The sequence below is a fragment of the Buteo buteo genome, unplaced genomic scaffold (genome assembly GCF_964188355.1).
Source record: "Buteo buteo unplaced genomic scaffold, bButBut1.hap1.1 HAP1_SCAFFOLD_341, whole genome shotgun sequence".
NCBI lineage: Eukaryota > Metazoa > Chordata > Aves > Accipitriformes > Accipitridae > Buteo > Buteo buteo.
This window is the reverse complement of record NW_027439505.1, coordinates 21431-33660: the sequence shown is the minus strand read 5'-3', so window position 1 is coordinate 33660 and position 12230 is coordinate 21431. Positions and strand designations below refer to the sequence as shown.

Sequence of the window (12230 nt, the reverse complement as noted above, 5' to 3'; positions counted from 1 at the left end):
TGCCTCTGGTGTCACCCGTGAGCTTCGACGGCAACGAGCCGGGGAGGAGGCTTTCGGCGAGTTGCCTTAGTGCCAGATGGCGGCTGGCAAAGGCACGGCCCATTCTCTGGCAGCCTGCGTAGCCGGCCGTGGTGTTGCCATGCATGTGCGTGGTGCACGCTCAGCCTCGCTACTGGCCGAACCTGCAAACGGGAAAGCAGCGGCCACATCCACGGGTCTGGCTCCGAGACACCCCCGGGCCTGGGGTGCCCCAGGCCAGGCTCCTGCGGCCCGCAAGGAGGAAGCCCCGGGCGAGCAGAGCTGTACCATCCCTTCCACCACTTGGCCGGCTCTGGCATCAACCGTTAAGCTTCGCAGTACGAAATCCGCTAACTTGAAAAAGAAACCTGTTCCCTACTAGCAAGACCATGGTTACGCATTAAAAGTAACAAGAAAGGTCCAGGACACGGTTTTTTCCCTCTGCCCGAGAACTGGCTCTAACGGGAGTAAATCCACACCAAACAGGGGCTTGCATGTCCCCGTGGCTATGGCGAGCGAGATGGGGAGGAATGAGTTGTCACTGCCGTGTGCGTTTCTCACAGGAGCGCACAGTGGACGGCGTCAGAGGAAAACAGAGACGTGTTCGCAAGTGGCATCCCTGCGTCATTTCTGCTGGCACAGAGCTGGGGAGGCTGGTTCGGGAAAACAACGTGCTCTTTCTGAAGGGAGGAGTAAATCACAAGCAGCCTCCAGCAACCGGGGTGGTACTTTTGCAGACAGAAGGCACTCCGTCACGGGAGCGAAGCTTTCTGCTTACAGCAGCGCTAGAACCCGCCGGACCACAAGCGCAGAAGGCCGCTGATGGCGCGGGAGCATCCAGCAGCTACGAAAGCTGCGCCGCAAAGCCGGGAGAAGCTGCAGGCGGTGCTCGAGCGGGCGGCCGAGAGGCTGGGTACGGGCCGCGGCGGGGGGGGCCGTGTTGGCGCAGCAAAGCCGCCCGGCCCCGGCCCCGGCCCCGGCCCCGGCCCCGGCCCCGGCCCCGGCCCCGGCCCCGGCCCCGGCCCCGGCCGCCTCCGTGGGGAGCCGCCGGCGGGCGGCTGTGAAGGGAAGGGCTGAGGGGGCGACGCGGGGCGAGCCCCCCCCCGCCCACCCGGCGGCGTCGGGGCCCGCGCCGGGGAGGGGGCGGCGGCGGCGGCGGCTCGGCCCGGGGCGGGAAGCGAGGCGGCGGGCGGCGTCGGTGACGGCGGTCTCCGGTGCGCAGGGAAGGCGGCGCTCGGGGCGGAGGTCGGCGTGCTGCTGTGCGACGTGGGCGACGCGGCCTCGCTGGCCGCCGTGGCGAGGCAGACCCGGCTGGTGCTCAACTGCGTGGGCCCGGTGAGTGCGGGGACGCGGGCGGTGCTCCCGCGGCGTCCGCCGGGCGCGGCTGCCGGCAGAGCCCGGGCCGGCGCCTGCCCCTCGGCCGGCGCCTGCCCCTCGGCCGGCGCCTGCCCCTCGGCCGGCGCCTGCCCCTCGGCCGGCGCCTGCCCCTCGGCCGGCGCCTGCCCCTCGGCCGGCGCCTGCCCCTCGGCCGGCGCCTGCCCCTCGGCCGGCGCCTGCCCCTCGGCCGGCGCCTGCCCCTCGGCCGGCGCCTGCCCCTCGGCCGGGCGCCCCGCTGCTCGGGGCGGGGAGAGCTGAGGCGGCGACCGGGAGCCTCTGCGGCTGGGCTGCGGGGTTTCGGGAGCCGTCCGGCTGACAGGGCGCTTTTTGAGAGGGAGCCAGCAGTGCAGCCGTGTCCTGGGGTCGCCTGAAGATTCCCCAGCACGATTTCTGCTGGTGTCATTCGCGGGCGGTTCTCGCTGAAGGGCAGCAGGGTTGGTTGGGGGTTTGGCGGCGGGGGGGTTTTTTTTGCTTGTTTTGTGGCTTGGGGGGAGTCTTTCACAGGCAGCATAAGAAACTGCTTGTAACAGTGGGGAGGAGCTTTGGGTTGGGCCAGAATGGTTTCAGGGGTGCTAGCGCTGAAAAGAAATGGAAATCTGTGGAAAAGAAGCCCCTAGAGATGCTCTTCTAAGTTCTTGGCCCCTTGAAAACTTTCAGTGGCGATACTTCCAGCGCGTTTGGAGGGGATCAAAGTACCAGAGCTGGAAGTTGGGTCATGATGACGTCTTTGAAATTGGGGGCGCTTAAGTACAGAATATGCTGATAACAGGAGCGCAAAAAGCATACCTTGTTGAATTGGCCTTGGTGGTCTTACCTGTGGAGAGAGAGAAACAGGGTGCAGCAGTCCGTGCAGCAAACTGCATCATCAGTGATGAAGTTTGTTGTGCTGTTCCTCCTCCCGAGCCCCCCAAAACCCACAAGTGCTATTGCATTTTGGCCCCATGTAGCAAAACCAATACCCACCAAGGGCTTACTTCTCTTGTAGGTGGCTCTGTTAGATGAAGCACGCTGGGTGAGTTGTGGTGTGGGGGTTTTATTTTTTGTTACGTGTGGTGGTCTTTCCTTCTATAGTATAGATTCTTTGGAGAGCCTGTGGTAGAAGCTTGTGTTGAAAATGGTGCGAGCTGCATTGACATCTGTGGAGAACCCCAGGTACGTGACCGTAGAAAAATGCTACCTTCTATCAAAGAGCTGTTAAAGGGGTATTTGTGTAGTATTTTTCCGCGAACGTTGCTGAACGTGAAGACAACTTTTGCCTCCTGATCTGCTGGTTTAAGATGCATTAATTGTTTTAAAGTACATTAATGTGTATTAGTTGGATAGTTTTCTGACTTAGAGACAAGCGCCTCTCGGGTTCTCTGGAAATCCAAAATGTTTGAGTTCTGCTTCGAGTCTGGGTTGTGATTCTACATAGGAATTTTGTGCAGGCCACCTTTCTCTGCACTGCTGTGATACTTTCATACCGTAAGACAGGAGTAGCATGTATCTGTCTTAAAGATGCTTGTAAGTGTTTTGAAGTATGTGGGGTGCTGTGATAAGACAGTAAAGCGCTGATGGCTAATATTGGGTGTGGCCGAGTACAGAGTTCTGCTTACAATACTTGTTCTGACTGTGTTTTAGTTTCTGGAAGGAATGTACCTGAAATACAACGAAAAAGCTGCGGAAAAGGGAGTGTATGTCATTGGAAGCTGTGGCTTTGACTCTATACCAGCTGATATGGGAGTACTGTACACCAGAGACAAGTTGAAAGGTGTCTTATTTAAGTGTGACCTTATGCGGAAAAAGAAATGCAGATCATGCTTTCATCTGGCTTCCCAAAGCAGCGATGCTTATGTGGAGACTCCTTCAGTCTCTCTTTTTGCCTGCCTTTACCAGCTGATCGGTTTCAACCAAACCTGGTAAATAAAAATTGAAAAGTAAATCATATTCCCATTAGCTTGGAGAAGATTGGTCATTAGGTGAAGGAGGGATTCAAGGTAATGTTGCTCACTGAGAGAACAGAACCTGCAGCTGTCAGCAGCAGGCTGTTGAGACAGGATGTGGACATCCCTAGGCAAGGCTCAGCACACTGCCCCTTGTGCAGTGCGGATCTTGTAGGGAAAAGACAGTGGGGACAGGAAGGCTGTGGGAGAGGGATTGGAAATTAGTGGGTAATCCGGTTTCCTGGGTTTTCTTTCTCTACTGGAAGCCCTGAGAAGCCATTGTCTGCGTGTAAGAAGACAGCCAGTGCTGTGCAATGCCTTTTTCTTTAAGAGCAGCTGGACAGTAACTGAAAGAGGACAAATATATTTGAGAAAAGATGTGAGATGATTCCATTCTGTGCAAATAGGACTTGCTCCTAATCTCAAATGAGGGTACTTCATTCATCAGGTCTGACTTGCAATTGGAAGGGCTGATAAAAGTATCCGAATGTTTTGCTTTTATGTACCGTTAAAAGTGCTATAAAGTGGGATTGCTTTACATTGGAGTGTGTCATCAGCTTTCAGTTTAATAAAACTCAATCTGGATCTGATTGAAGGGAGAGGAGAGGCATGGAAATGAGTATCTGGTTGTTTGTGGGGTTATAATTTGATGTCTGATACTTGTTTTGAATAAAGATGTCTTTTATATCTTCCTATTTGGCCTTTAGGGTATTACCAGCTGTCTATCCAGTTGCTTGCTGTATTGAAATTTGCCCCCACGAGTACAGTCTTCACGTTCTCAGAAGGAACTGAGCAAAGCAAAACAAAGCAGAATTTGGAGTTGTTGTTTTGTTTTGCTATTCGTCACAACTAAGCATGCTTTGCAAAACACAAGCTATGCTAAAATTAAAGGTTTTAGGATATCTTGTGTGTTTTGAGGTTTGGGGGAGGGGGTTGGTGGGGTTTTTTTGTTTGGTTTGGTTTTTTTGTAGTTAAGGTCTACCAAAACCTGTAAGTCCATCTCAGTTTTCACAGCCTACATCATCCTTAATTTTGAAACTTGGAGGAAAACTGAATATGGCTCTTAATATTCCTTTCCTTTTTTTTTTTTTTTGTGGATTAGTTAATGACATAATAAAAATAGATAAGACAAATGAAAAATGTAGTGAGTAAAGCTAATATTGGTGATCCTTCTTGAAGTACTTTACGCAAGAAGTTTGATACTTGCTAACTAAAACAGCTGTGGAACTTAACTGTAGTTTATTTTACTTTGAGGTAAAGATGTGACTCTGCCTTTTCAACTAACAGTGTCAGTGGCCTGCTGTTTGAGTCTACCAGAGTGTACTCTGGCTTTGTGAACTAATGACTGTATATGCCAAGTAATGTTTTCTCCTCCCTTAAAGGTACCTTAACTGCTGTTGAAAGTTTCCTGAAGGTGAAATCTGGGCCTGAGGTTAGTTGGTTTACGCCTTCTTGGAAACTGAGAGGTATTTGTGGTGACATCACCGTAGCCCATTAGAATAACTGTTGTTACATTAATTCAGACCAAGGAACAAGCTGGCAGTTCTTTGGTGATGGCTCTAAGAGCTTTAGGAGCTAACAGAAGTATGCCGAGCAAACACGCTTTTGTAAGGTTCATTTGCATAGGCTGTCTACCGAAAGTTTGTTGTGTTAAGCCATTTCAGGAAATAACTTAGTTTTGCAGAGATGTCGGAAGGATTCATACATAAGTAAACTGTAACAGATACATAGTGTGTTGCCAGTAATCCTAGTGTTTGGCTGTTTGGTGGGTTGGTTTGTTTGTTTGTTCTGTTTGGGGGGTATGTTTCAAGGTACATGTATTAGCATTACATGCATTAAAGTATGTAATAATTGTAATAGGGTGTAATATATGTACTAATTGTAAGGTCATTGTTTAAAGAATGCAACGATGACCCAAACCAAGACAGTGTTGGTGCCCAGCAATTGAACATACTGCTTCTCCTGTCCTGTCCTGAGCACCCATATTGACAGATGGGGCCCAAGTCATAGCCTGTTCTTATGAGCATTGGGAGGAGTGGAGGAAGTGCATGGATTGGGAGAGTAATACCTGTCTGTTAAAGGACAGGGAATAGTAGTTAATGAGAGTGTATAAACCTGTATGTTGGGTATAAAGGTGGTTTAAGTATGTAGGATAGGTTGTAAGTGTTGGTAAGAAGGGATTTAGTAATGAGAATTAAATACAATGGGGCAGTTATATATAAAAATATAAAATCTTCTCTGTCTTAACTTAGGTGGGACCTGAGCATGACACAAATGGTATGGCGTAAGGGGTGGAGATTGCATTGGGTCTGGCTGAGATGGAGTTAATTTTCCCCATAGCAGCCCTCATAGTGCTGTGCTCTGTATTGGTGCTAGAAAGGTGCTGATAACACACCAGTGTTCTGGCTGCTGCTAAGCAGTGCTCGCACAGCATCAAGGCTGTCTCTCCAATATTTCCCCCCGCCCTCACCCAGCAGTCTGGGGGTGGGCAAGATTCTGGGACGGGACACAGCCAGGATAGCTGACCCAAACTGACAAAAGGCATATTCCATACCATATGATGTCTGCTCAGTGATAAAAGCTAAGAGAAAGGAGGAGGGGTGGGGGGCACGTGTTAGTACAATGTTTGCCTTCTGGAGCAACTGCTCTGTGTCCTGAAGCCCTGCTTCCCGGGAAGTGGCTGGACATCGCCTGCTGATGGGAAGTAGAGAATAAAGCTTTTGTTTTCCTTTGCTTCTGCATGCGGCCTTTGCTTTTGCTTTATTAAACCACCTTGATCTTGACTTATGAGGGTTTTTTTTCCATGTTATTTTCTCCTCTCCCTGCCCTACTGAGGAGGGAAGTGATAGAGCGGCTTGGTGGGCACCTGGCATTCAGCCAAGGCCAATCCACCGCATTTCAATGTACTTTTATGCATGTAATCGTAATACACCTATGTAATAATGTGTAATATATGTAATAATTCTAAGGTCATTATTAAAATAATACATGAAACCTTCAGATAGTGAATTAACTACGGTTTCATGGTATGTTGCCAGGGCTCTTGTGCACATGATGGGACCTGGAAGTCAGCTGTTTATGGCCTTGCGGATCAAGACAACCTGAGGAAGCTTCGAAAAAAGATAGGATATGCCCCTGTTCCAGTAGTTGGTGCAAAACTTAAAAGCAGGTATAAGAAGCGTAAGATGTGAAACACGCTGTCTTCTAACAGCTCCAGTATTTGCTATATAGGTTGGTAACGTATTGCTAAATACTAAAAAGATGCATTTAGGACTCCAGTGTAATATGAACGGATGGATACTCATCTAGTAGAATTGAAGATAAGTTCAGTTTTACTGATTTGTTCCTATTTTACTGAAAATAAAGAACATGTCCCAGCATTTAGTGGGTCTCAAAGTTAACTTGTTCTAAGAGACTTTTGTTGACATGGCAAACTTTTGTGTTTGATTTCAGAAGCGATTGGTAGAAGGAAAAAAGAAATGTGAGGAGAGTATTATTTTGATTATCAAATTCATCCTCGCTGTAGCGCGTGGAATTTTGAGTTGAGCCAGGGATAAATTTGGAATGGTTTGCTTTCAGTGGAAAGAGGTGACGTCATAAAAATGCTTGAGGAAAAAGCCAGTATTGGTAGGGCTGTTATGATCTGTTTCTTTCAGTATGCGTGAACATTTGAAAATTTTTTCTGACTTTCTTTTTTCCATTGGCAGAGGACTTGTGTTTTACAATCAGGAATTCAAAGAGTACTCCATTCGATTCATGGGATCTGATGGTTCCGTTGTGAAACGGTCTCAGTGTTACTTGCACACAGAGTTGCAGGAAACACCTGTAAGTTACTGGTTTTGGTATACTGTGTCTTTATTAGCATTTTCAGCGCATCTTTCCTTTATGTGGTAACTGTTCTTAGTGCAGATCTGCATAGTAGGGCTTCTGTAGTTAGGTAAATAGTAATGAACTGCGATGTGCTTTTGCTTCTGTAGAGAAGGAGGCTTGTGCTGTTGATCTCCTTTGCAAGCTGTTTGACCTGATGTGGTCCAGGTTCTTCTGGGTGCACGGGCCTGTTTCGTACTACTCGATACTCTGCCTGATGAGCTTGCTTATTGCTGCTAGCATAATAGATACGAGAGTCTCTTGTAGGGTTCTTATGCTATCTGATTTCTGGGCCTGTGTTTGTAGGGAATGGAAGCCTTGAGTCACAGAAATATTTGAGAGGTAGGCTTCCTTATTTTTGGGAATGACGAATACGTTAAATTCTGTTCCTGTGCAGAGGCTTTTCTCGTTTTAATCAGTGGAGCTTCTAAAAGCATTGTAATTGTAGTCTGTGCAACTATAGTCAGGTCAGTATAGTGTAGTAAACATTCTGATAAAGAATTCGTATGCTGCTCGTTTGTATCTGGAGACTTCTTGGATGCTTGGGTCTCTGGTGTGCAGAGTAAAGGCAAGGTGAAGTGGTGGTCGTGTTTAGTTTTTGTTTTCCATGGTTTCCTGAGAGGAGACCAGCACCAACAATGTATAGAAGAGCTGTGCAGAATCACAGGCATCAGTTAAGAGATGAAGGTGAGGCAGTGCTCTGAAAATATGCTTGGAAACTACTCATGAGAAAGGCTTCCCATTGCTATTCCGAAATTCTAAAGGAAGGCGTCAGTTTGTCTTAAACTAAAGCAGTAAGAGGAGGAAAGGAAGATCTTGGGAAAGAAGCCTGGAATTGGATACCAAAATGCATCTTTCTTTAAAGTTTTCCACTCTTGTTTACCATGCTCGCTCCCTCGCCATTCTGTAGTTACACTGTCTTCTCATAATGAATTATAAAGTGAAGCATTATTCAAAGAGTTGTTTAGAACTAAGACAATTGTCTAAGGCCCTATTTAAACAGCTATCTATTGTATCAAAGAATTGCATCCTAATTTGGGGGTAGATTCATTTTGACAAATGCACTGATGCAAAAATTTTAATGTAAATTCTACCACTGGAAATATGTTTTTGCCTCAGGTGCAGTATGGCGCTTATGTGAACATAGGTGGCCTTGGCTCTGTTATCAAGCTGATGTTTGCCGGCATTTTATTTCTTCTTCTTGTGAAGTTTAGCTTTGGAAGAAAACTTCTGACAAAAGTAAGTGTTCAGAACACAAAAGAATTAAGTGTTCGGATATTTTTTTTCCCTCTAGTTTACTGTTGTTTGTTTGTTTTTTCCCCTGTTCTTACATAGTACCCGGAATTTTTCTCTGCTGGATTCTTCACAAAGAAAGGACCAACCCAGAAACAGGTAGCTGACTGTTTTCCATCACAATTACTGAATAGATTTGTGATGATAATGGTGGAATAGTAATCTAGAGTCAGCTGCTTAGTCCCAGAGAAATAATTTCTAAATGCACATTGTGTGTGCCTGTTCAGTTAGCTTTGAATATTTAAATCATCATGCCTTCTGCTATTAGACATCAAAGTATGTGCAACTCATACCAGGAGAAAATGGGTCATGTTGCTGGGTCTGATGTATTTACATGGATGGCTCGCAGCACTCAAATCTGTCAGCGGTGATGACAGGGGGACACTGAGTAGTACAAACCCAGGACTGAAAGCCCTGAGAGAATAAATGGGCTTCAGGACAATAACAGTTCCAACAAAGGGGAAGTGATTACAAATTTAGATGAGATTGTACCTTTTAAGCAATAACTCCTCTCATATTTAGATAGATCATAGTATTTGGCATAATTTGGCATAATAGATACCTGTATTTACTACTTGTGCTTGCCTGATAATAAGTGCGTTACTGTTTTGGCGGCCACATTTGTCTTGTCCACTACAGATGGATGGAACCTCTTTTACAATGACTTTTTTTGGCGAGGGTTACAGTGAGGGGCAAGACCCCCAGTATGGCAAACCGAATGTAAAGATCTGCACTGAAGTGAAAGGACCAGGTATGTATGTCAGTAGCAGCTTACTGCTTTTGCCTTACATTCCCTACTTGAAAAGAAGTTTATGGTTCCACTGCTACTCACCCTTGAGGAGCACTTGCAGCATGGACAAAGTCAACAGCCTTTACAGAGAGTAGCGTTCACTGTGACCTGTTTTTTGAAATAGCCCCTTCATTTGCTGCCTTGTCATTCGCTTTCCTTCATTTTTGCAGAGTAGAGCAGTTAAAGGGAGAGTGTTTTAACATTAGTTTTCAGTTGTTGCAGCCTGGACTTACTACGTGTTTATTTCCAGTCCCCTGGGAGTGAACTTAAGCAGATCTGGCATAGTATCATTTCTAGCTATAACATACCTGTGTTCAGGTCATTCCTTTGAGGGGAGGTGACACCTGAAGTCAAGTTTGGAGACAGCAAGAATGTGTATTCAGAAAGGAGTTAATGAAGCATAGCTTCTTTAAATAACTGCTGAATGCAGCAGTCTCACAGCAAAAGTCTGAATTTAAGCACAGAATGGGGAAAGCTCTTGCTGTAATGGAGAGCCCTCTCTCACCTGTGAGGTGATCGCTCATGGTTGTTGTGTGGTTATAGGCCTGTAGTTGAAGCAGTATTTGTCCAGATTAGATCTTAGGGACTTCACCAGCTACTTGGGATGATTACAAGGTAAAAAAGCTGTTCTTAAATGGGGAAGGCTGTTTCGTGGCCAAGGAGATTATTCTTCAGCACGCTGTGGGTAAGAGCGAGATTACATTCTACATTTCAACACGCTGTACATTGTTTGTTTGGGGTTTTTTGTGGTTGGTTTTTTTTTTTTTGTCAGAGCCTGGCTATGTTGCTACACCAATTGCAATGGTTCAAGCAGCTGTATCTCTTCTGGAGGATGCAGCTTGTCTGCCTAAACGGTAAGTACTTTCCCATGCAGAACAGCTTGATCTCCCCTAAAGCTACTATATGTGTATGTTTCTCTTGGAAACTGCAGATCTCATAACCCTGTGGATTTTTGTCTTGCCTCACCCAAATGGCTGTGCAAGGGAGGTAACTTCACACACTTTGCTTTTGCTTTATTAAACCACCTTGATCTTGACCTGTGAGGGGTTTTTTTCCTTATTATTTTCTCCTCTCCCTGTCCTACTGAGGAGGGAAGTGATAGAGCGGCTTGGTGGGCACCTGGCATTCAGCCAAGGTCAATCCACTGCATTTCAATGTACTTTTATGTGTGTCATCGTAATACACCTATGTAGTAATGTGTAATATATGTAATAATTCTAAGGTCATTATTAAAATAATACATGAAACCTTCAGATACTGATTCACAGCCATTTACTCTTCATCTGCCTTTCAATTTGAAAGGATGTAGTCATACGTCTTTAGAAATGCTTTTGCTGCATCTGTTGCATCAATGTCTGGATTTTCAGTTAATGGGATGGTTTCTATTGAGTTTGCTGGCTTGGTACATTCTGCACACGCTCTCCTGTGGGAGAGAGTGGCTTTTTCTTTCTCAGGCAGTGAAATACATCCTTGACTTAAAAAAAGAAAAATAAAAAAAATAAAAAAAAGGTCTCACTCACTCACTGTACCACTAGTGTTTTTCTCTTTTGATTTTCATTAACAGGGGTGGTGTATATTCTCCAGGAGCTGCTTTCTCCAAAACAAAACTGATCGATCGCCTCAGCAAACGTGGTGTTGAGTTCTCTGTTATTAGCAAGCCTGAACTCTGAAGTCAAGACAGAACTGTATGAACTAACCCCTTTCCTGGGTCTAACTCCAATAAAACTCCTTTGGCTGCAAAAGCCTAATCATAAAATAGTTTCACTGTGCTATTGTTTACAGCAGAAACAGAAGAAAAACAGAGTTAAAAGTTACAATACTATTTGCTATAGCGAGCAAGCCCATAAAGGGTATTGAGTTTTAATTCCCAAGCATATTAAATCAGTGACTTGTTGGGTACTAGTTCTAGAATTTTCTTTGATCTCTTCTAAGTTTTAAGTTACTACTTAACGGAACCACTATGGCATCAGCTTCACAATCAGCCACAGCCTTCTTGCTTGGCCCCAGTCTGCAACTATTAAAAGCAGGCAGGCCCTGGATAACAAGTGCCTTAGCAGATGAAACAACTAGTTACTCCTCATGCCTCTTTGGGAGGGGTGCTATTGCTTTGTGGTGTTCTTGCTTTCAAAGCCTGAGTGCCCACAGTGAAATAAAAGAGTAGTTGTTGTTTCTCAGAGCTTAAGGAACAGTTTTGTCTCTTTTTTTCCCCTGGGTTATTATAGAGACCAGGTGACTCTGTACTGTTGTCATAAGGTATGTTGACTTTCATTCTTACTAGCTTGCCTGTAGTGAGTTGCGCTAAAATGGAAGAGAAAGCACAAAGAGTAGGGTTTGTCAATGAGACCGTGATCAGCAGCACGGCAGTTCTTCTCCCCATGGTGGCCAGCGGTGCCAGGGCTGGGAGGCCTGAGTGGCCCTACAAGCTGGTGGTGGTTCAGGGTTTTTCTGGGTGGGCTGTTTGGTGGTGGTGGTGGTTGTTGGGGTTTTTTTTGTTGTTGTAGCTAAGGTCTACCAAAACCTGTTAAGTCCATCTCGGTTTTCACAGTCTACATCCTCCTTTATTTTGAACCTTGGAGGAAAACTGAATATGGCTCTTAACATTATTTTCCTTTTGGTTGATTATTTACGTTATGTCATTAACTAGATAAGACAAATGAAAAGTGTAATGAGTAAAGCTAATATTGGTGACCCTTACTGAAGTACTTTACATAAGAAATTTTCCTCCTAAAGTTCTGAAAGTTACTCTTTTGAGGTAGAAAAATCTCTTCATCTCCCACAGCTGTATCACATTCACCATCTCTATTAGCAGGCAAATTCCATGCAACTGTTGCTCTGTAGTATCACAGCTGTATTGAAGATTGAGATCACAACTATTCTGTTCAGGTGGGCAAAGCCAAAAAGATCAGCACCAAGAAGATTGGTCAGTTATGTCCTTACATGAGAAGAGTTTGATGGCAGTGAAT

The 12230-nt window shown here is 45.9% G+C and overlaps 1 protein-coding gene across 1 annotated transcript; it reads left to right on the top strand.

Annotated features, from left to right (window-relative positions):
• The first annotated feature begins 652 nt into the window (after positions 1–652).
• Positions 653–11371, top strand: LOC142028405 (saccharopine dehydrogenase-like oxidoreductase). The gene is made up of 12 exons (XM_075022278.1): positions 653–931; positions 1241–1353; positions 2467–2547; positions 3016–3145; positions 4700–4749; positions 6356–6486; positions 7025–7142; positions 8304–8423; positions 8520–8576; positions 9117–9228; positions 10040–10121; positions 10832–11371. The coding sequence occupies exons 1-12, from the start codon at positions 841–843 to the stop codon at positions 10935–10937; spliced, it is 1191 nt and encodes a 396-aa protein (XP_074878379.1). The 5' UTR covers positions 653–840; the 3' UTR covers positions 10938–11371.
• The last annotated feature ends 859 nt before the right edge of the window (positions 11372–12230 follow it).